The sequence below is a fragment of the Macaca mulatta genome, chromosome 8 (assembly GCF_049350105.2).
Source record: "Macaca mulatta isolate MMU2019108-1 chromosome 8, T2T-MMU8v2.0, whole genome shotgun sequence".
Classification (NCBI taxonomy): Eukaryota; Metazoa; Chordata; class Mammalia; order Primates; family Cercopithecidae; genus Macaca; species Macaca mulatta.
In genome coordinates, this window is record NC_133413.1 from 109,456,437 (window position 1) to 109,481,855 (window position 25,419).

Here is a 25,419-nt window from a genome sequence, read left to right on the forward strand (position 1 = left end):
TTATTGTGCTGAGTACTGCAGGTAGTTGTAACACAGTGGTATTTGTGTATCTAAAAACAGAAAAGGTATAGTAAAAATATAGTATTATAATCTTATGGGACAACTGTCATAGATATATGGTCTGTTGTTGACTTAGGTATTGTTACGCAGTACATGACTATATTTTATAGTGCCATGGGTTGTAGCAATAAAAGTTAAATGATACTTAGTTTGAATTGTTTATGTTTTTGAAAGGTGAAAGGCATCATGTTGCATTTACAAAGCTTGGTGAAGGCAAGGTAATATATCTGATTGATTTATGTTTTAGGCTTGTGTATTCCAAAGCACATTTGGAATTTCTTTCTTCTTTTCCTCCTCTCTCCCCCACCATCCCCCCTCCCCTCCCCCTTTCATCCTCCCTTCCCTCTCCTCGCTTCTCCCCTGCCCCCTCTCCTCTTCCCCTTTCCTTTTTGAGAAACAGTCTCATTCTGTTGCCCAGGCTGGAGTGCAGTGGTGTTATCTTGGCTCACTGCAGCTTCGACTTCCTGGGCTCAGGTAATCCTCCCATCTCAGCTTCCCAAGTAGCTGGGACCACAGGCGTGCACCACTATGCCTGGCTAATTTTTGCATTTTTTGTAGAGATGGGGTTTTGCCCTGTTGCCCAGGCTGGTCTCAAACTCCTGGACTCAAGTGATCCACCCGCCTTGGCCTCCCAAAGTGTTGGGATTACAGGTGTGAACCACCATGCCAGGCCTGGAATTTCTTGGTTGTCCTGAAGCCTCTTTTTATCTCTTTTTGATATTTAGTAATATATTCATTTATTCATCATAAATCCCAGTTAAAGGGTTAAAGCAAGGTGAAATTGAGTCTCAAGAGTGTTTAATTTGCCTGATTAAGGCATATAACTAGGAAGCAGCAGAACTGGAATATAGTTTTATTATTATGTGTTTTTTAAGCTTTAGTCTTCATATTTAACAAAAGGAGAATCCTGATGTTACAGCTTTGTTATGACATAAATAAGAGTGTAGGTAAGGCCCAAACATCATTTCTTATATATTGTTAATGCCTCCTTTGCATCTTCTATGGAAAGAAATATTTGATTAAAAGGCTAGAAGAAGCAGCTATGGAAAATAGAAAACAAATAGAACTGGACAATGTAGGATTGAATTAATGAGTTGACATTTTTGGTGAAGAAATTTTATTTTAATTAATTAACGTTTTTGACACAGAGTCTCGCTCTGTCACCCAGGCTGGGGTGCAGTGATGCAATCTTGGCTCACTGCAACTTCTGCCTCCCGGGTTCAAGCGATTCTCCTGCCTCAACCTCCCAAGTAGCTGGGACTCTAGGCGCCTGCCAGCATGCCTGGCTATTTTTTATATTTTTAGTAGAGATGGGGTTTCACCATGTTGGCCAGTCTGTTCTCGAATTCCTGACCTCAAGTGATCTGCCTGCCTCGGCCTCCCAGAATGCTGGGATTACAGGCGTGAGCCACCATGCCCAGCCAGAAATATAATTTTTAATGTAGAAGCAATGCCAATTTTACTTTTGGAAATTATCATGAATTAGAATTCTGGATCAGGAGTTGGAAGATCTTAGTTGGAATCTTCTCTCCACTATTGATTGATAGTGCAAACTTGGGTGAGTCATTTATAAAATGACTGCTTCTAACTTGCCAATGTATCTTCAGAAGCAAATATGATACCATATGAAAGCTCATGATGATTGTGGTGATAAAGACAGTGAAAATAGTATCTTCTGTTTATTTAGTACCAGGGCTAGTGTTATATATTTTGTATTAATTATCTTGTTTAACCCTTTAACTCTTTGAGGAAGAAACTATTATTTTCCCTTTTATTAGTTTTTTTTTAAAATAGTTTTTTTTAAGTGAAGCATAACATACAAAAAAGAAAGAGCATTAAGCAAAAACACATAACTGGCCAGGTGTGGTGGCTTACGCCTGTAATCCCAGCATTTTGGGAGGCTGAGGCAGGCGGATCACCTGAGGTCAGGAGTTTGAGACCCGCCTGGCCAGCATGGTAAAACACCATCTCTACTAAAAATACAAAAAAAAATTAGCTGGGCATGGTGGCAGGTGCCTGTAATCCTAGCTACTTGGGAGGCTGAGGCAGGAGAATCGCTTGAACCTGGGAAGTGGAGGCTGGGTGAGCCGAGATTGTGCCACTGCATTCTAGCCTTGGCGATAGAGCAAGACTCCATCTCAAACAAACAAACAAAAAAACTCAAAAACAAACAGAGAACCCACATAGCGAAATGACATACCATAAAATGAACATACTCATGTAACCACTACCAAGCTCAAGAAATTGAACAATCTCAGTACCCAGAAGTGCTTGTTGTACATATATTCACTTACTACTGCCCCTTCTTTCCCCAAAGCAACCACTTTCCTGACATCTGACACCATAGTAGGATTTTGACTCTTTAAATTTTTATTTGAATGGAACCATATGTATTTTTGGGCCTAGATTATTTTGCTCAATATTATGTAAGTGAAATTTATTCAGGTTTTTGTAACAATAGTTCATTTGTGTGTGTATATATCTGTTTCCTCTCCCTGCACAATCAGGTGAGGAAGGGTTGGGATTCTGCCTGCACTGGTCTTTCCTGTTGTATGGGGGATGGTGAGTTTGCAGGTCTGGTCCATGTTGTGAATAAAACATTTTTTTGCTCAGTGTACTATTGATATAGATTTAATTATGTCCAGTTTTGGCTATAATGAATAATGCTATAATGAACATTTTCATACATGTCCTTTGGTGGACATATACATATATTTCTGTTGGTTATATGCCTAGGAGTGAAATTACTGGGTCATACTGTAGGCCTATGTTAAGCTTCAGAGATAACTGACAAATAGTTTTTTCATAATAGTAATGCCATTTTTTTATACCAACAAGTAATGTATGAGGCTGTATTAAAATATTGCAGTTAAAATAAGAATTGTAATGTCTTTATGAGGGTAAAAAGACAAGCCACAGATGGAAGTGTATATTCTTGATACTTACAATTTGCAACATACTTATATCCACAATATATAACTTTTATAAATCAATAAGAAAAAAATAGCTCAATAGAAAAATGGACAGGAGACTTGAACAAACATGTAAAAAAGAGTATACCCCAAAGACCAATAAACATAAGATGTTCAGTTGACACCAAATCAGATTGCACTAATTACTTGCCATAATGGATTAAAAAATAAAATATTTGGGCCATCTATCTATTCTTTCTCCTTTAACTCATTCCTTCCCCTTACATATTTTTAAAATAATTTCCAAGACTTTTATTTCAATATAAAGGTCTTCAGAATATCTAATCTTTTCTACTATTAGAGGCAGAATCCTATCATCTCCCATATGGTTGACATTCAAGTTGTTCTAAAATACTGACATTGCCCATAATGCTGGAATGTACATCCTTTTCTATGTTTCCTCGTTACATATTCAAGTTCTGTAAATTATGATCAGGAAAAGAATAACTGAGTATGTAAACATTCAGTTATGTTTTATATTGCTGAATTGTTCTCTGAAATGGTTAAATCAATTTATTACCATCCATACTATATGTGAGAATTAATATTTCTTTTTTTTCCTTTCCAAGTTATATTTTAGGTTCAGGGGGTACATGTGCAGGTCTGTTACTTGGGTAAATTGCATGTTGCGTGCATTTGGTATACAGATTATTTTGTCGTTCAAGTAATGAGCATAGTACCTAATGGTTAATCTTTTGATTCTTACCTTCCTCCCACCCTCCACCCTCAGGTAGGCCTTGGTATTTATTGTTCCCTTCTTTGTGTCCATGTATACTCAGTGCTTAGCTCCCACTTATAATTGAGAACATGCGGTGTTTGTTTTCCTGTTCCTGCATTAATTTGCTTAGGATAATGCCCTCCAGCTCTATCCATATTGCTGCAAAGGACATGATTTCATCTTTTTTTATGTCTATGTAGTATTCCATGGTGTATATGTCTTGTATTTTCTTTATCTAGTCCACTGTTGGGCATCTAGGTTGATTCCATGTCTTTGCTATTGTGTATAGTGCTGCAATGAACATACACATGCGTGTGTCTTTGTGGTAGAAAAGATGTATATTCAAAAGCATGTTGCCTATGCTCTTGAGGTCTTAGTCATAAATTCTTTGCCTAGACCAATGTCAGGTCTTACATTTAAGTCTTTTATCTATCTCAAGTTGATTTTTGTAGTGAGAGATAAGGGTCTAGGTTTGTTCTGCATATAGATATCCCGTTTTCCCAGCACCATTTATTGAAGAGACTGTTCTTTTCCTCAGTGTGTTTTCTTGGCCCCTATGTAGAAAATCAGTTGGCTGTAAATGCTTGGATTTATTTCTGGGTTTTTAAATTTTATTCCACTGGGCTATGTGTCTTTTTTTGTGCCAGTACCATGCTGTTTTGGTTATTATTGCTTTTAGTAAATTTTAAAGTCAGGGAGTATGATGCCTCCAGCTGTGTTCTTTTTGCTTGGGGTTGCTTTGAGTATTTAGGGTCTTTGTGGTTCCATACATATTTTAGGATTGTTTTTTCTTATGTCTGTGAAAGTGTCATTGGTATTTTGATAGGGATTGCATTGATTTCATAGATTGCTTTGGATAGTATGGAAATGATTTTGGAAGAATTCCCTCCACTTCAATTTTTTGGAATAGTTTGTGAATATTGGTATGAGTTCTTTAAATGTTTGGTAGAATATGACAGTGAATCCAAAGGTCTTAGGCTTTTCTTTGATTGCTTTCTCCAGGTTTGGGAAGTTTTCTCTATTTCTTTGAATAAATTTCCTACCTTTTTTTTTTAAAATAGTATTCTTATATGTTGTATTTTAGGTTTGCTGTTTTCAATCAATACTATGCTTTTAATGTTTCTATATATTGGCGTATATAGTTGAAGAGCCCTAATTTCAGTGATGAATAATATTTTACTGATTAAATTGTAGCATATTTTTAAAGTAAGTACCAGAAACTATAATTCATTTTGTAAGTTTTTGAAATATAGTTGCTGTTATATTTCATGTTTAAAAAAAAATTTTTTTTAAACAGTAATTTCCTTTTTTCACTGAATAGTAATTGTCTGGGGTATCCTTGAAATATGAATACTTAACTTTTTTTTTTTTTTTAGAGAGAGTCTTATTCTGTTGTCCAGGCTGGAGTGCAGTGGCATGATCTTGGCTCACTGCAAGCTCTACCCCCTGGGTTCAAGTCATTCTTGTGCCTCAGTCTCCTGAGTAGCTGTGATTTTCTGCATTTGCCACCACACCCAGCTAATTGTTGTATTTGTAGTAGAGATGGGGTTTCACCACTTTGCCCAGGCTGATTTTGAACTCCTGGCCTCAAGCAATCTGCCTCCACTTCCCAAAGTGCTGGGATTATAGGCGTGGACCATCATGCCTGGACTGAATAGCTTACGTTCTTATAGCACAGTAGATGAGAACATGAGCTCTGCAGTACGGTTGCCAGAGTTTGAATTACAGCTCTAATCTTTATAAACTGTATAACAGTAGACAAACTATTACCACTGTGCCTCAGTTTTCACATTTTTTAACAGGATCTTATAAATATTGTCAGATAAGAGATGTAAAAGACTTAGTGTAGTATCTGAGTAATAGCAAATACTCAGAAAATGATAATTGTTATCATAAAGAGAGGGAAGGAAACACCTACAGGATATCTTATGTTTTTTTTTCTCATTTCTAGTCCTACTATTGTAATTTCTTAATTTGTGTACACATATAATATTAGTAACTAAATCATTATTCATGTAATATGTACATTTGAAATATGGTAGTCATATTTTTTTCAAGTAACAGACAACTTTGAAATTTATCTGCAAATAATACTATTTAGACACATCTTCTATAATTTCTACTTTTTAAAAACTTAAAAAATAAAATGTTGAATTAATTAGAAGTTACCAGGATATACTCAGAAATAGTGTTGTAACCCGAACTAAAACACATTTTATTGTTTTTTAAATTCCCATGGCTAACTTAAAATCACTGGGCAAGTAGATTTGGGCCTGATATTTACCTAGGAATTGCTTATCAGTTAAGAAATAAATTATTGATTTGCTAAAGGCTTCATTTCATACTTTTATACTTTACCATCAACTGTTTTATTTTTATTCCTTTGAAAATATACTCTAGACTGTTATTGGTGATTTCTTTATTAATGTGGTATTTTCCACTAGACCTTTCTGTCATAATATAAGTGTTTTTTATCTTCTCTCTCCAATATGGTAGCCACTAGCCACATGTGGCTGTTGAGCACTTGAAATATAGCTAGTGCAACCAAGGACCTGAATTTTTATTTTTATATAATTTTAATTTTAAATAGCCACATATGGCTGGTGGCTACCATATTGGATAGTGCAAGTTTAGAGTAGCAGTGAGTTTTTTAATATAAAATGAATGTTAAGTGAATGACTTCTTCAAAAAATTATCTTTAGTATGGATTCTTAAGAATTTTATTATCTCATTGTGTAAGAGAACTGTAGTGAAATTTTTCGTAATTAAAAAAATTTGTAGTTAATGTGTCATGCAGATTGAGGGTAAGCTAATTAGGTCTCTGATTCTTTACGTATAAAATGGGGAGAATTGTGCCTATTTCATAAAGTTGTTGGAAGATTTAAATTGTATAATAAAATGAAAAGTTCATTGCATGTGGTCTGGCATTATGTATTAAATGCTCCATGAATCTTATTTTCTGTTATTAGTTTTATTACTATTTATACTAATAAATAATGGTTGCCTTTCCCTTGCTCATTTTCCTTTTTACTTAAAATGTTTTCTTTCCTTTTTAGCAACTGATTTGGTGCTGAGAAAGGTTATCAATTTTTCTGACTGTACAGTTTGTCTTGATAAACGGAATGCCAGTGGTAAAATAGAATTTTACCAGGATCCTTTATTGTACAAATGTTCCTTCAGAACTCGTCTTCATTTTACATATGATAACCTAAATTCCAAGATGCCATCTGTTATTAAAGTAGGTATCTCTTTTTTTTGTAGTTAAGTTGCATGTCTTTATTTTGTTTATTGACTCTTGCGGATGATAATCATTATTAACAAATGAGGAAATTAACCTTATAAATATGTATGCCATTTGTTTTTATAAAAATTTTATTTCTGTTTATGATTTTTATGTTGTATTTATACATTTCTCTATGATATATTCTAGTAGAGTTTAGAGACAACTTTTCTCTGTAATTTTATTTTTTTAGTTTGTCCAGCTGTTTATTAGTGTTTCTCTCTTCAAGTAGATAGAGGAAATAATATTAAAGGGTATATTTATACCCACAATGGATTGCATATCAGTATTCTGTATTTCAGTTCTTATAATCTGTTCAGCATGATCTGCTATCTATACTTTTTCTTCTCTTTACTAGGTGACTTTGTAAAGCTTGATATACTAACCCAATATTTTAGTTTATTGGTTCAAGAAGTTTTAGCTTTTGATTTATGATTTTTAAAATGTAATTAAAATCTTAGGGAGTTATTCAGGACATGTCTTTTTATTTTTTATTTCCATTTTATTTCAGATTAAGGGATTTGTTATAAGGGTATATTGTATGATGCTTAGGTTTGGGCTCCCATTGATACCATCACCCAGATAGTGAACATAGTACCCAATAGGAAGTTTTTCAGCGCTTATTCTCTCTCCCTCCTTCCTTCCTTTTAGAGTCCACACTGTCTGTTGTTCCCATCTTTATGTCCATGTATACCAAAGATTTAGCTTCCATTTCTAAGTGAGCACAGGACATGTCTTTTGATACCTGTGAAAATTTTCTCTCCAATGTAGTGTATGTTTTCAATGTATGTGGTTAGTATCTAAGCATAAATATTGTTGTCTTATTTAAGTTTTCTGAATATTGTTTGTCTTCCTATCACTGTATCTTGGAAAAAGAATTCGGTGACTTCTGATCCGTTAACTAGGTTTTAATGTGGAATAAATGTTTATTGTTGAAATACTTGCCACTGACTGTCAAAGTTCTGTGGTGGAAGGGCTGGACTTAGGTGTCTGAACACTGGTATTGACTACTGTTTCTGTTTGGGTATGGCTGTATAAAAACTAGGTTTGTTTTTGTTACATTATATTTTATTTAAAATATAATTTTTTCTATTTTATGTAGCCTTACTGTACTTAATATGTAAAATCTACATTTTTTTTCTTGGTAGTGCTCAGTCACCTGTGTTTTACTTTTTTCCACACAGTGTATAATGCATATTGGTTTGTTTATATTCTGTTACTTTTTCCTTCTATATTTGAATTAGCTTCTTTGGCAAAGATAAACATGGAAAAGAATTAACTTAGTAATATTGATGGCTCTATCTCAGGGAAATGGGCTTACTTTCTTTAGCCTTGGGTTTTCTAGTAAAGTTGGGGAATGTGAAGGTAAATTCAAGATACATTGAAAGCAAATAATGGATATATGTACGTTTACTATATAAAATACTCTTTTTGATCATTAGTGCATATGTAATGGTCTGTTCTGGGATGTGGTTATATTAGAGGAAGATAAAAATAGATGAGAAAAAACTTAGTGTTGGCATATAAGTAAGTTTGTGTTCTCACAACTGATTAGCCATGACATTTCACTGAAAAAGTCCCTTAACATAAATAAACGTGTATAATAGTTGCCAAATATGTGATATCAATGTTTTATGCTCAACTGAAATCAATTTTTGAGGTTTTATTTCTTTTTTTCTTTTCTCTCTCTTTTTAATTCCCTCCTTTCTCCCTCCCTTCTCCTTCCTTTCTCTCCCCTCCCCTCTGCTCTCTCTCCTTTTTCCTCTTTCCTATTTTCTTTACCTTCGAGGTTCCCTGTCACCCAGGCTGGAGTGCAGTGGCACAATCATACTTCACTGTAACCTTGAACTCCTGGGCTCAAGCGATCCTTCTGCCTCACGCTCTCAAGTAGCTAGAACTACAGGCGCATGTCTCTATCCCTGGCTCATTTTAAATTGTTTTTTGTAGAGACGGAGTCTCACTCTGCAGCTCAGGCTGGTCTTGAACCTCCTAGCTTCAAGTAATTCTCCTGTCTACGCCTCCCAAAGTGCTGGGAATCCTGGCATGAACCACCATGCCCGCCTGAGTTTTTTGTTAATACTATTGTAATGTTGAGATTTGCCATTTTGGGTTAGACCCATCATCCTTCCAATTCCTAATCCTAGGGAATATGTATTAAATAGATATGGTCGACCTCATTAATTACCTCACAAACAGAGGTTTCTCAAAATGTTCCGGATACTCTATTTCTTTTCTTTCTTTTCTTTTTTTTTTTTTTTTTTGAGACAGAGTCTTGTTCTTGTTGCCCAGGCTGGAGTGCAATGGCATGATCTCAGCTCACTGCAACCTCTGCCTCCTGGGTTCAAACAATTCTCCTGCCTCAGTCTCCCGAGTAGCTGGGATTACAGGTGCCGTCCACCAGGCCTGGCTAATTTTTGTATTTTTAGTAGAGACAGGGTTTTGCCCTGTTGATCAGGCTGGTCTCGAGCTCCTGACCTCATGCGTGATCCCCCTGGCTCGGCCTCCCAAAGTGCTGGGATTACAGGCATGAATCACTGTGCCTGGCCCCTCTGTTTCTTTTCAAATCTTTCATGTATGTTTATTTTGAATGCATTTATATTTTGGGTTGGCTTTATAATTTTCCATTTTTTTGTGTGAAATAAGTATGTTCTGGTGATTATGACGTTTATGAGATACAGATCCTATGGGTACGTAATTTATTTAACGTTTCTCCTGTTTTTAGAAATTTACTTTGCAGTTTCTCAGAGCAGTGAAATTCTGTGCATAGATCTTTGACCACATTTCCTGAGTAATTCCTTAGGAAAGATTTGTATAATTGCAAATATCTTTTTTTTAAGACCTGTGATCTGTGTTGCCAAATTGTTTCCAGAAAGATTTAGCCAGGTTATACTCCCATGAACATTAGGGGGAGTGCCTACATCATACTCTTGTTATCCTTAAATATGATGATATTTTAAAAATTGCCAACTTGTTGAACAACAAATGATATGTAATTTAATTGCTGTTTATTACTGAAGTTAGATTTTTGAAAACACATTCACTGGTCATTTGTTCTTTGTATTCTCAGTTCGGGTTCTTTATCCATTTTCCTATTATTAATCTTACTCGTTTTAAGGAGTTTTTAAAAAGACACTTAAGACAGATTCTTTGTTGTTGGTTTTGCTGACTGCTTATCTCCAGTGCTATTGGTGCAATACAAGATTTAAAAGAATATGGCAGAGAAATTTCAAATTAAGGAAACTTTAGCAGATGTGCATACTCCTTTCCTGCTCACCTCCCCCATTCATTCCCCATTTTCTTACCTCTTCATTGTTTATTCAGTGTATGATTATTAGGTCAGTTTTTAAAAACTCGTGCTTATATTTGAAATATGGTATTTCACAGTCCCCCCATACAGTTTTTTCCCCCTTAACATGAACTTTTTTATGTGCTTTAAGCCCTAAAAATACGATGATTGCCATTACTACTACTTCATCTTTCATAGACACTCAAATACATTAGTCAAAATAAACCTTCTAAGAGAGTGGACTTTATGGCTTAATTGGTTTTACTCCATATTTCGATAACAGCAGGAAACCATTACACCGAAGCTGTGTTTATATTCCATTGATGTCTCTTTCTTTAAGGAGAACTTTGATTGCTGTATATCCTATTTGCTAGTAGTTAATCTTATTTCTTTGTTATAATTGTTTCATTTTATCAGTTCAATAAATTTTATGTCATTTAAATCTTTACAATTTGAAAAACTTTTGTTATTTAAATCTTATTTAAAATTTGAAAAACGTTTTTCAACATACATTTCACTTGTTTTTCCATATTTGACAAAAATTTTTATTATTTACATACTTTCATAGTTGTAATATTAGTCTTTTCCCCAGTTAACACATGGTTTTAGATGTATGTATTATTTATGGTTAATAAACCTGGAAAGAATGATTAGAGTTTCACTAAAATGACATAAAATTTTTATTATTCTTGGTTTTGACAGATTGTTCTGTTTTTTGGGGGTAGTACTGTTATTCTCTTAATGTTATAGAGTAGCTATTTGGTTACATAACTAACTTTGTTTCTGGAACAGTAATCTGGAAATCTAATGTGATTATACCTTCTCACTATTAATTCTATTTGTATGTACATCATTTGGTTTAATATAGTTTCTAGCTAACGTGTATTGATCATCATAGCAAAATCTACTTAATTCCTAAGATCTTAGAGTATCGTTTTAAGTATTAAAATGTTTGGAGCATTTCTTTTGTGTTAGGCCATTTGAAGACTTTAAAACATTTCTTTACGTAAAAGGTACTCTTTTTAAACATGCGTTTGTTGGTGTTTTTGTCTTTTTCAAAATGCAGATTCATACTTTAGTAGAAAGTTTGAAACTTTCTATCACAGATCAACAACTGCCTATGTTTATTCGTATAATGCAACTTGGAATTGCTCTTTACTACGGAGAAATAGGCAGTTTTAAAGAAGGTGAAATAGAGGACCCTACTTGTCATAATAAAGATATGCTAGGAAACATTACAGGTAACTAATGTAAAACTTTATTAAACAAAAACTTTAAGACTATTCTTACATTTTACGATTGAGAAACTTTAAAAAATGTATTAGATTGAGTTTTACTGTATTCTAATGAGATGGGCTGATTGTTTTTTGGTTGTTTTACACTATTTTAATTTTTTTGTTTTGTTTTGAGACGGAGACTAGTTTCGTTGCCTGGGCTGCAGTGCCGTGGTGCAATCATGGCTCACTGCAACCTCTGCCTCTCAGGTTCACGCAGTTCTCTTGCCTCAGCCTCCCAAGTAGCTGGGATTACAGACATGCACCACCACGCCTGCCTCATTTTTGTATTTTTTTAGTAGAGATGGGGTTTCACCATATTGGCCAGGCTGGTCTCAAACTCCTGACCTTGTGATCTGCCCGCCTTGGCCTCCTGAAGTGCTGGATACGAGCCACTGCACCCAGCCTACACTATTTAATTTTATCTACATGCTGGATAACATTCTGACTTTTTCCTGTATGCTAAAAATAACTTATATATTTCTAATAAATATAAGTGTTCAGAATGTACTACTTATTTATTTATGAATGAGACAGGGTTTTGCTCTGGCACCCAGGCTGGAGTGCAGTGGCACGATCATGGGTCACTGCAACCTCGACTTCCCAGGCTCAGGTGATCCTTCTACCACAGCCTTCCTAGTAGTTAGGGCTGCAGGCATGCGCCACCATGCCTGACTAATTTTTGCATTTTTTGTAGAGACAGGTTTTGCTGTGTTGCCCGGGGTGGTCTCAAACTCCTAGGCATAAGTGATCTGCCCACCTCAGCATCACAAAGTGCTGGGATTACAGGCATGAGCCACCATGCTTGACTCGGGATATACATTTGATAAAAGTTGAAGTAGTATAACCTCAAAATTTCCTAGTACATAATAGTATTGGTAATTTTTCTGCAAAACTTCACTTAAGTAAAATTGAATTATTTTAGTGCTGTTAGTTAATGAAATGTAAACTTCATTGAAAGATATGTAATGTGGGAAAATACAGAGATCATTTTGATGTATTTCTTTCCCTTAGAATTTTAAGATAAAATGGGACAGATAGATATGTCAGTAGTTAGTTAAGTATGATGTATGGTAGAATGGCAGAAAGTTTGATAAATATCATGAATGATCTGATGTAGAAAGATGAAAGGAATGACTGATTTCAACTTGGTATTGGGCCTGAGACTCAGAAAGTTTTAAGATGATTAATTTCCATAGATAAGGCCCTAAGAGAAGGGCATTTAAAACTTAGGAGCAAATAAACCAATTAAAAATGGGCAAAGAGACATTTCTCCAAAGAAGATAAACAAATAGTAAACAAGCAAATCAAAACCTCAATGACATACCACTTCACAGGTACTAGATGACTATAATAAAAAAAAATACAAAATAACAGGTATTGGTGAGGATGTGGAGAAATTGGAACTCATATAAGTTGTTGTTGGGAGTGTAAAATGGTATATAGTTGCTTTGGAAAACAATATGGCAGTTCTTCAAAACGTTAAATATAGAGTTACCATATTGACCCAGCAATTCCATTCCTAAGTATATATCAAGAGAATTGATAACATATGTCCATGTAAAAACTTATATATGAAATGTTCATGGTAACATGTTCATAGTAGCCAAAAACTGGACACAGTTGAAATGTCTATCAACTGATGAATGATCAAATTATGGTATATTCATACATTGGAGTATTATTTAGCTATACAAAAAAATGAAATACTGATATAGGCTTCAGCATGGATGAACCTTGAAAGCATTATCTTAAGTGAAAGCAGCCAGTCAAAAGATAACACATGTGCTATGATTCCATTAGAAATGTTCAGAATAGGCAGTTCTGTAGAGGCAGGAAGTAGATTAGTAACCAGGATTTGAGGGGAGGAGAGAATGACTGCAAATAAGTAGGCTTCTTTTTGGAATGATGAAAATGTTCTAAAATTATATAGTGGTGATGGGAGCAGAACTTGTGACTATTAAAAAAATCCCACTGAATTGTACACCTTTAAATGTTGAATTTTATGCTATTTAAACTTTATATCATTAAAAAATCTTACTACCTTAAAGCATGGAGAACAACATGAATCAGAGTACATAGATATAAAACGTGCCTTTATTTCACACTAGAGGGTAAATTTTTGTTAGACAATGCACTTCTGAGACAGAAACAGTGTCTTATACCTGGAGCAAACATAGCACGTAGAGGATACTTATTTTATTTTTTTCCAACATGACAAATTTCAAATATATGGAAAAGCTGTAAGAGTTATTATAAGGTGAACACTCACATACGTATCATCTAGAGTCTACTATTGATATTCTGTTACATTTGCTTCATCACATATCGGTTCATCTAACATCCCTTTCTCTATTTATCAATACAATGATTGTTTTTGATGCCTTTCAAGTTAAGTTACAAACATTGGTACACTTCACCCCTAACCCTCAGCTGCCTGTTGTTATATAGAGTTTCTACTAAGTGGGTGATTTTAGTTTTTTTTGGAAGTTAAATCTCCAAAGTAAAATTCAGTGAGTTTGAGAAATACTACACCTGTGTGATGCAAAACACTCATCAAGATATAGGTCATTTACAGCTGAGATAGTTTCTTATACCCCTTTCTAGTCATCGCCCTTTCACCTGCCTGCCTCCCCTCCAGAAAACACTATTCTGAAGTTCCTTAAAACTATAGATTTAGTTTTGCTGATTCTAGAGTTTCATATAAATGGAAACAGTATGTATAAAGGTTTCTTTCATTAAGCATAGTGTGTTTGGTATTTATCTATGTTGTTGCATATAGCAGTCGTTCTTTCCTTTTCATTGCTAGATACATTGTATGAATATACCATGTGAATATACTATAGTTTATTTTACCATTCAGTTGTTGATGGACACTTGGGCTGTTTTCGTTTTTGGCTATTATAAATAAAACTTTCATAGATATTTTTGTACAAATTTCACGTAGACATGTGCTATTCTTTCTTTTGGGTAAATACTTAAGAGTAGAATTATATGTTTATTTTTCAGAGAAACTTCCATAACTTTTTCCAATGTGGTTGTACCATTTTATATTCCTATCAACAATGTGTAAGAGTTGCAGTTGGCCTACATCCTTGCTAACATTCAATGGTGTATTTTTTCACTTTTTTGCCATTGGGATGAGTGTGTTGTGTTATCTTATGGTTTTTTAATTTGCATTTTTTGATGGCTAATTATTTTGAATTTTTAATGTGATTATAGGCCTTTATCTACCTTTGTGAAGTATGTGTTAAATATTTGTCCATTTAAAGCTTTTTTGTGTCTTTTTAAAATTTTATTTTACTTTATGTATTTATTATTTATTTATTTACATAGTCTCACTCTTGCCCAGGCTGGAGTATGATGGCATGATCATAGCTCACTGCAGCCTTGAACTCCTGGGCTCAAGCAATCCTCCAGTCTCAGCCTCCTGAGTGACTGGGACTACAGGTGCATGACATTGAGTGTAGCTGATAAATTTTTTTTTTTTTAAATTTTTGTCGTGGTGGGGGGGGTCTCACTTTGTTGTAGCAGGCTGTTCTTGAACTCCTGGCTTCATGTGATCCTGCCATCTCGGGCTCCCAAAGTGCTGGGATTATAGGAATGAGCCAGTGGGCCCAACAGGGTTTGCAACTTATATAAAACTTATTCTGAACTACAATGGCTAAAGTGTCTTGGTACTATTATTTTAGTTACTCTAGTTAATTCTTATTAAGCCTTTTCCTTCTCAGGTGAAAGAAGGCAAACATTCATAACCTATAAATGTAGAATGTTCCAAGAGTCTCCTGTCATAAGAGTTTAAAAAGTTTTAAAGCTTTTTCAATAAGAAAACCTGTAAGGATGTTATTTAAAGATTTAAAAGAGTATGTGTATTTAAAGATTTATCAATGGAGAGTAGATATGAGTGAATCTGCTGGAGACTACTTTTCCTATGGTGTGTTTTTTTTTTTTTTTTTAGACAGGGTCTAGGGTCTTGCTCTGTCACCCAGGCTGCAGTGCAGTGGTATGATCATGGCTCACTGCAATGCTTGCCTCCTGGCTTCAAGTGATTCTCGTGCCACCTCAGCCTCCCAAGTTGCTGTGACCATAATGGGTACACACGACCACACCCAGACAATTTTTTTTGTTTTTTTAGTAGGGATAGGGTTTCACCGTGTTGCCCAGGCTGGTCTTGAACTCCTGAGCTCAGGTGATCTGCCCACTTTGGCCTCCCAAAGTGCTGGGATTACAGGTGTATGTCACTGATCCTGGCCCCTATGAATTTTACACTTGGACAGTTTTTTGTACTTTTAGTAGGGACAGGGTTTCATCATGTTGCTGAGGCTGGTCTCGAACTCCTGAGCTCAGGTGATCTGCCCATCTCGACCTCCCAAAGTTCTGGGATTACAGGTGCTAGTCACTGTTCCTGGTCCCTGTGAAATTTTTAAAAAGTAATTTTTTTTTTTCTAAATTTCATGATGCCTCTTTTGTTTATATAGCTAGAATAATATTAAGGGACTTTGATGGAGTTTGTCTTTACAAAGGTGGCATAAATTAAGGAGTGGTTGGAATCTAAATCTTTGGTCTGCCAATTTGTAACCAAATAAAATTTCTTCCCTATAATTTTTTCATCTGTACAACAGGAAAGGTATATAATATCTTACTTGCTAGTAAGAAAGAGGCCCCAACATTATTATTTTTCTTAGCTACATATAAAAGTCATTTTATTGTAATGTTTGCTTTCATCTTTGGGATAATTCTTGTTTGGGCAGGGGTACATTTTGCCTAGAAGCACTTTCCATTTTTTTTTCCTCCATGGGTGCATCAGGAAATGAAGAATATTTCTTGGATCTTTGTGGTATTACGTTTCTGAGAACAGTCAGTTTTTCAATATATCAGCCTTATTTTTGAGAGGTAGGTTTTTTGTTGTTGGTTTAAAACATCATGAGTGACGTTAAATAATTAATTTATTCTTTGTCTTTATCAAATACAGTTAAAAGTTATGGGCAGTTGATAAGCTACTTTCCACATCACATTAACCATAACCTACTAAAGGAAATTGATACAGTACAACATACAGAAACTTGAGAGTCATAATGCTAAATTATTGGTTTCAAATAATAATAATCAATGTATCATTTGTTTATATCTTATAATAGAAGGATATGGGAGGAAAAATTGTGAAGGATGTGTATTTCTATTTTCTTAGTTAAATTCTTTTGACTTATTTAAAGTGACTTAATTTTAATTGATAGGTTCTGAAGATGAAACAAGAATAGATATGCAATATCCTACTCAGTATAAAGGTCAAGAGTTATATTCACAGCAAGATGAGGAGCAGCCACAGGGATGGGTATCATGGGCCTGGTCCTTTGTGCCTGCAATTGTGAGTTATGACGATGGCGAGGAAGACTTTGTTGGGAATGATCCTGCATCAACCACGCATCAGCAAAAAGCACAGGCTTTGAAGGATCCTATTGTTTCTATAGGATTTTATTGCACAAAGGCAACGGTGACTTTCAAAGTAGGTCTTTTCTCTTGCTGTTTATATCTGTAGCAACTTTAATACTTAAATTTGGATTGTTAGTACAATTCTAGCTTAATTCAAGTTTGTTTTGCATTCAGTAGATGTGAGATAGAGTCTAACAGTTCTTACTTCATAAAATTACATGGCTCCTCCACTTGAAATCTTTGAATTTTGATCCCTTCCTGTCTTCTTAGGGCCTTCTCCACATTTCTTTTTTATTAGCTTCATGGATAGTTTTTTGCCCTGTTGAATCATTCACTTGGTGTACAAACATGCCTTAATATTGTCATTAAAAAAGAAAGGAACAGCAAAAATTTTCCCTTGAATTCTTTTACCCATCAGGTACGGTTTCATTTCTGTGCTTGCCTTCGTAACAATCATAACAGTCTCTGTCTCTCTCTTTTTTTTTTTTTTTGAGACAGGGTCTGGCCTAGGCTGGAGTGCAGTGGTGCAATCACAGCTCATTGCAACCTCTGCCTCTCGGGCTCAAGACATCCTCTCACCTCAGCCTCCCGAGCAGCTGGGACTACAGGCATGTGCCACTGTGCCCAGCTAATTTTTTTTTTCTTTTTTAAAATATTTTGTAGAGATGGGGTTTTGCCATGTTGCCCAGGCTGGTCTCACTCCTAGGCTCAAGCGTTTTTCCCCCTTTGGCCTCCCAATGTGCTAGGATTACAGGTGTTAGCCATCATGCCCAGCCTCATAACAAATTTTTGTTTTTAAAGGATTATTTATATATAATTATCTCTTTCCTCATTTGTTTCGCTTTTAAGGACAAATTTGTTAACTAGGTCCTCTTCTAGCTATTTTTCCAGCAGTATTTAACATAATTTGACGACTTCTTCCATTAAAATAATGCATGTAAAATATCTATTCTCATCTATACAAAAATACATATAATATATACAAATATGTGTATGTCCAGGTCAAAGAATAATAAAGTAAATACCCTTTTACTTGAAGAAATACAATTATGCCATGCACGGTGGCTTGCACCTGTAATCCCAGTTCCCCTGCATCTCAGCCAAAAGAAATATAAAATTGCTAGTAGCTTTGATTCCCCATGTATTCTTCTTTGATCATATTTTACCTTCTGTTCCTCTCACATATAACCCAAACTTAATTTTTGAGTTATTTGTTTCCTGGACTTTTATAATACTATTACCATGCCTGTAATAGTCCCGAGTAATATCTTAATTCATTCAACAAATATTCTCAGTGCTAGCTGTGTCTAGGCATTGTTTTGTCTCCAGAGATACCAGAGTGAACAGATATAAATTCCTGCTTTTTCAAACTTAAGTTGATATTATAAACAAATAACATATATATTGTGTTCATTGAATATAAAGGTTATGTAGAAAAATCAAGTGGGGGCCTGGTGCGGTGGCTCACGCCTGTAATCCCAGCACTTTGGGAGGCCGAGGTGGCCAGATCACCTGAGATCTGGAATTCGAGATCAGTCGGACCAACATGGAGAAACCCCATCTCTACTAAAAAAAAAAATTAGCCGGTTAGCCGGGTGTGATGGCGCACGCTATCATGCTGTAATCCCAGCTACTCCGGAGGCTGAGGCAGGAGAATTGCTTGAACCCGGAAGGTGGAGGTTGTGGTGAGCCGAGATCGTGCCATTGCACTCCAGCCTGGGCAACAAGAGTGAAACTCTGTCTCAAAAAAAAAAAAAAAAAAAAAAAATCAAGTGGGAAGAGGAATAGTGAGTGCTTTCACTAGAGGGGAAATTATGCAGTTTAAAATGGGATCATCAGGGAAGGCCTTATTATGAAGGGAATATTAAAGCAAAGACCTGCGAAAGAGGAAGCCTTATTAATATCTGAGAATGAACCTTCCAGTAATAACAAATGTAAAGGCACCAGAGTTCAAGGAACCGCAAGGAAGCCAATAGTGTCATGAGATATTGTAAATGAATGTGGTATGAAAGATAAGAGGGGTGATGAGGTTTGGAGTGGTTCCTAAGTTGTAAACTGTGTAGATCATTTTTGGGACTTTGTCTTTTATTCCGAGTGAGATAAACAATATTTGACCAGTTTTTAGAAGAATTATATGATGATCTGGTTATATTTTAATCTGGATCACTGTGGCTGCTGTGTTGGAAGCAAAAGTAAGGAAAAGAAATAGATAGGAATGCAATTTTCAAGCAGGAGATGGTAATGACTTGGACTAGGGTGATAGCAAGTGGAGGTGATGAAAAGTGATTGTGTTTTGGATGTGTTTTGAAGGTCAAATAGGCAGAATTTCCTGATAGATTTTATTATGAGACATGAATGAAAAAAAAAAAAGATGATCCAAGGATGGCTTTTGAACAACTAGAAGAGTTGAGCTCTGACATTTTGAGATGACTGGGATTAGGAGAAGACTATATTTGAGATGAAGATGAGGAATTTAGTTTTGGGTATGTTTAAGATGCCTGCTGTGTATTTAAGTAGAGTAATTCAGTGGGCAGTTGGATATATGAATCTAGAATTCAGGTTAGAAATTTGCCTAGATGCATATATTTGATAGTCATGATTTTATTAAAACTGAAATTAGTGTAGAACAGAAAAAAGAGGTTCTAGAGCCAAGCTCTGGGGCACTGTGATGGCAAGAAATTGGAAAGATGAGGAAGAAATAGCAAAGGAAGCTGAGAATAAGTGATCAATATTGTAGGCAGAAAACCAAGAGACTGGAAGGTAAGTGCCATAAATGTTTTAAAGAGGAGGGAATAGATTATTTGTAAGAATGGATCCTTGGATTTGACAGTGTGGAAATTACTGGTGATTTTGAGCAGACCAGTGATATGACACTGTTGGAATCTTAGTTGGAGTTGGTTAAAAGTAAATGGGAAGACTGGTAGAAATGTAAAATAGTGCATCTGCTGTGGAATATAGTTTGGTGGTTCCACAAAAAATTAAATGTAGAATTACCATATAATCTAGCCATTTTATTTCTAGGTATGTACTCAAAAGAATAAAAAACTAGTATTCAAACAGATTGATGTACATAAATGTTCATAGTAACTCTATTCAGTGATCTCCCAAAATGGAAACAATCCAAATGTTCATCAGTGGATGAATGAATAAACAAATTATGGTGTATACATATAGTGAAATAATATTCAGCCATAAAAAATGAAATTTTGACCAGGTGTGGTGGCTCATGCCTGTAATCCCAGCACTTCGGGAGGCTGAGGTGGGTGGATCATGAGGTCAGGAGTTCAAGACCAGCCTGGCCAACATGGTGAAACCCCGTCTCTACTAAAAATACAAAAAGCTGGGCATGGTGGTGGGTACCTGTAGTCCCAGCTATTCAGGAGGCTGAGGCAGGAGAATCGCTTGAACCTGGGAGGCAGAGTTGCAGTGGGCCAAGATCACGCCATTGCACTCCAGCCTGGGCAACAATAGTGAAACTCCATCATAAAAAAAAAAAAAAAGGAATGAAGTTCTGATGCATGCTAAACATGAATGAACCTTGAAATTTCTATGCTAAGTGAAATTAGCCAGACACAAAAGGACAAAGATTGTGTGATTCCACTTAGATGATGTTCTCTAGAGAGACAGAATAGGCTATATGTATGTATGAAAGGGAGTTTATTAAGGAGATTGACTCACACGATCACAAGGTAAAGTCCCATGATAGGCGTGTCTACAAGTTGAGGAACAAGGAAACCAGTGGTGGATCAGTCCAAGTCCCAAAACCTCAAAAGTAGGGAAGCTGACAGTGCAGCTTTCAGTGTGGGCCAAAGGCCTGAGAGCCCCTGGCAAACCACAGGTGTAAGTCCCAAAGTCTAAAAGCTGAAGAACTTGGAGTCTGATGTTCAAGGGCAGGAAGCATCCAGCACAGGAGAAAGATGAAGGCCAGAAGACTCAGCAAGTCTAGTCCTTCCACATTCATCTGCCTGCTTTATCCTAGCCATGCTTCCAGCTGGTTAGATGGTGCCCACCCAGATTGAGGGTGGGTCTGCATCTCCCAGTCCACTGACTCAAATGTTAATCTCCTTTGGCAGGACACACCCAAGAACAATACTTTGCAGCCTTCAATCCAATCAAGTTGACAATCAGTATTAACCATCACAGATGAGGTATTTAGAATAGGCAAAATCACAGAAACAGAGAGTAGAATAGACATTGCTAGAGGCTGTAGGATACAGGGAAATTGAGTTAGTGCTTAATAGGTAGAGTTTCTGCCTAGTATGATGTAAAAGCTCTGCAAACATATGGTGGGGATAGTTATGCAATATTTTGTACTAAATGCCACTGAATTGTATACTGACAGGTGGTTAAAACTATAAATTTTATTGTGTATATTTTATCATGCAAAAAGGACAGATAAAAATGCAAATGGTAGTAGAGTAATTGTTGAAGAGTACAGAAAACTCTTTCAAGATGGTTTTGTTATAAAGAGCATAGAAATGGGGAAATAGCTGGTTGGGGTTGTGGAGCTAAAGACTTTTTTTTGAAAGATGGGAGTAATTATAGCATATTTGTTTGGTGATATGAGTGATCTAATAGAGAGGAAAAAATTGATATAGGCAAGAGGGGGAGAATTGCTGGCGTAATATTCTTGAGAAGAGAAGAGGGCTTGGCACCTTTTTTAGAGGTGGAAAGTCTGATGACCTCTAATGGGACAATAGGTCATTCATTCATGATAGCAGGAGAGAAAGCAATGTGTTCTTGCACCCACATAAGTGGTTTGGTAGAAAAGGTGGTAGTGGTTTTTGAAAGTTCTCTTCTGATTATTTTTTTCTTTAAATAGTTCTCTTAACTCAGAGTAAACATGGGAAAGGAGGAGAAGCTTTGAGGAAGGGGAAGAAGGTGTAAAATTGTCATCTTGGGGAGGATGAGGAGTAATTGCCTTTGAATATGTATGTTCACTAGGGACACTAAGGACCTACTACACAAAAGTGATCATGAATTTGAAGATATACCAGTCATTGTGGTTGTATATATTTTCTGGTCATATTCTGTTGCTTTAGTTAGGGTGATGGTGAAAATAATCTGGAGGACAAGATCAATGCAGAAGAGGAGGTCAAAACACTGAGAAATCAGACTTTCGGAATGATCATCTCTCTGGATATTGAAATCACCAAGAATTATGACAGTGGTAGTGTGGGACTGAATCCAAAATTAAATCTTCAGACAACTAGTAGAATGACGTGGGATTGATTTATGAGTCTAAGAAAGAAGGATGATGGGTCTTACAGTCTGTTCCATATATTTTGCTATATTTTGAAAAATGCTGATGTAAATGTTCTGGTACAGATCTTCTGACATATATATGTAGAAGAGTTTCTTTGGGATATACTTCTTTTACTTTAAAAATTTTATCGCCGGGCACAGTGGCTCACACCTGTAATCCCAGCACTTTAGGAGGCCAAACCAGGCGGATCGCTTGAGCCCAGGAGTTCCAGAGCAGCCATGCCAATATGGTGAAACTGTCTGTACAGAATAATACAAAAATTAGCCAAGCAGGATGGCATGTGCGTAGTATGAGATACTTACCAGGCTGAGGTGAGAGGATCGCTTGAGCTGGAGGAGTGGAGGTTGAATTGAGCTGAGATCATGCCACTGCCACTGCATCCTGGATGACAGAGCAAGATCTTGTCTCAAAAAAAAAAAAAAAAAAAAAAAAAGAAAAGAAAAGAAAAGAAAAAATTATGTCTGGGTTACCAGGGACTTTTTGTAGTCGTTTTTGGTGCTTCTCCTTTTCTGTCTGACCTTTAAATGTTGGCATATAGGGCTTGGTCTTTGGTGCTCTCATCTTTTCTATCTACACACTCCCAAGGTGATATAACTCAATCATGATATAAATGCTGATAGACTATCAAATTTGTGTCTCCACTTTTCACTTTTCCCTGAGCTCTAGAATTCAACTGCCTATTTTATATTTCCACTTTCATATCTGATTGATACTTAACACAAACAGAACTCTTGATTTTTCTTTGCAGTTGTGCACCCCCCTCCCCCACTATTTTACCTTTCATTATATTGCAACATTATCTACTAATTTGCTCAGGCTTAACATTTATCAGTATCTTTTCTTCTCCTACCACATCTAATCAGTCAGCATGTTCTATCAGCTGTACCTCTAGGATGCAGTCATTTCTCATTAACTTTATTGCAACTTATAGACCAGTGGTTTTCAAACTTTTTGATCTCAAGACTCCAGGAAACCTTTGCACTCTTAAAAATTATTGGGAACTCTGAGGCGTTTTGTTTATTCAGATTACATCTACTCATATTTATGGTATTAGAAATTAAAACAAATCTTAAGAATATGTATTTATTAATTTATTTTAAAATAAATTTATTATATGTTGATGTGAATATCATTTTATAGTAAAAGTAAAATTGCTGTATTTTAAAAGGTAAGAAGGGACATGCATTGGTTTTATTTTTGTAAATATCTTGAATGTCTGGCTTAGTAGAAGATAGCTGAATTTTCGTGTCTGCTTCAGTATTTAGTCTGTTAGGACATGTTTTAATTAATGTATATGAAGAACATCTAGCCTCACATAGATATTTATTTGGAAAGGAAGGGGTATTTTAATAGCCTTTTCAAAAATTGTGGATATTCCTTTTGATATTACACTAAAACTTATTAAGTGGTAATTTTAAAAGATTTGTTGGGCTGGGCATAATGGCTCACACCTGTAATCCCAGCACTTTGGGAGGCTGAGGTGGCAGATCATGAGGTCAGGAGTTTGAGACCAGCCTGGCCAACATGGTGAAACCACGTCTCCACTAAAAATGCAAAAATTAGCCTGGTGTGCTGGTAGATGCCTGTAATCCCAGCTACTCTGGAGGCTGAAGCAGGAGAATTGCTTGAACCCGGGAGGTGGAGGTTGCAGTGAGCCAGTGTCGTGCCACTGCCCTCCAGCCTGGGTGACAGAGCAAGATACTGTCTCAAAAAAAAAAAAAAAAAAAAAAAAAAAAAGATTTGTTGTTTCTTCAGCACTTAGAAATTGCCCGGTATATTTTCTATAAATATTTATTTTTTGAATTAGTATGTGCATCCATCCATTATCCATACATCTGCCCACCTTTTCATCTGCTTTTTAGTTTACAAAAATTTATGGACTAATTTTTTAGGTTTTATTTCTTCTCCAATTTCATTTTTTGTGGGTTTATTCTTTCATGTCTGCATTTTTGTAAAGGAGATAAATCCATGTGAAATGAGCTAAACTTTTGAAATAGTAGTATAGATATTATTCCAGGCAACTTGTTACATTGTGGGGTTATAGCAGTGGGGAAAAAAATGTTTCTGTTACCATGGTTTTAAATTTGGCGTAGATTTTCTTTGCGTTAGTACTAAAGCTACACAATTTATAACTACAACAGATGGCAAGTTATAAAATACTTGACAGTAGTCGGGCGCGGTGGCTCACGCCTATAATCCCAGCACTTCGGGAAGCTGAGGCGGGCGGATCATGAGGTCAAGTGTTCAAGAACAGCCTGGCCAATATGGTGAAACCCTGTCTCTACTAAAAAAAAAAAAATTTGCAAATAAATATTAAAGACTTTTCTGCTTAAGATAATTCAGTATTTTCTAATATGACAAAAGTTGAAAAATAGAAAATAAGTTTCAACTAAAGTTTGTGTCATAACTTGATTGATTTAATTTTTTAAAGTTTGGGCAAAAGATAATGCGTATATTAGCTGTACTATCTTAACGTCATTCTCAATTCTACTGAAAAAATTATTTTTGTAATTGAATTCACTGATTTAGCATTGATTAAATTAAAGGGATAAGGATTCATCTTCAAAATTAAAGCATAATAAAATAAGATATTAAAAAATAAAAAGGCAACTGTTGACAAATATTGTTGGATATATTGTCAGTTTTTTTTAACATCAAAAGTCCTGATATGTAGCCTGGGCAACATAGTGAGACCCTGTCTGTACAAAAAATAAATAAATAAATTAGCAGGGATGATGGCACTTGCCTGTAATCCTAGCAACTTAGGAGGCTGAGGTAGGAGGATTGCTTGAGTCCAGGAGTTTGAGCTGCCATGAGCCATGTTTGCACCACTGTACTCTAGCCTGGGTGACAGAGCAAGAGTGTGTCTCCTTAAAAAAAAAAAAAAAAAAAAAGTCTGACATTTTATAAAAAGAAAAAAAAGATACATTTTCAGTTTTAGATGATCAGAATAAAGCACTTATTTTTGTAGAAGTTTTTGAGGGAAGTCAAGGATTGCAAGTTAGGTACTGTCCTTTTTGGTGATTTTTGCCTGTTTACTTTTAAATCTGAAATTATTCTGACACATTTCTGTTAACTTGATTGTTGGGAGGAATTATATTCAACTGAATCAGTCAAAATAGGCATTTATCCA

General features: G+C 35.6%; 1 protein-coding gene across 44 annotated transcripts in view; it reads left to right on the forward strand.

Moving 5' to 3' along the window:
• Window positions 1-25,419, forward strand: part of VPS13B (vacuolar protein sorting 13 homolog B) — an 856,590-nt gene that overhangs the window by 82,768 nt on the left and 748,403 nt on the right. For all 44 annotated transcript variants that reach the window (XR_013397372.1, XR_013397371.1, XR_013397373.1 and 41 more), the window contains exons 6-8: window positions 6,807-6,988; window positions 11,383-11,557; window positions 16,825-17,093. Coding sequence is in view for 30 of the 44 variants with exons in the window: in XM_077943895.1 (XP_077800021.1) it covers window positions 6,807-6,988; window positions 11,383-11,557; window positions 16,825-17,093 (626 nt within the window). In the remaining 14 variants the exon portion in view is untranslated. The remainder of the gene's footprint in view (window positions 1-6,806; window positions 6,989-11,382; window positions 11,558-16,824; window positions 17,094-25,419) is intronic.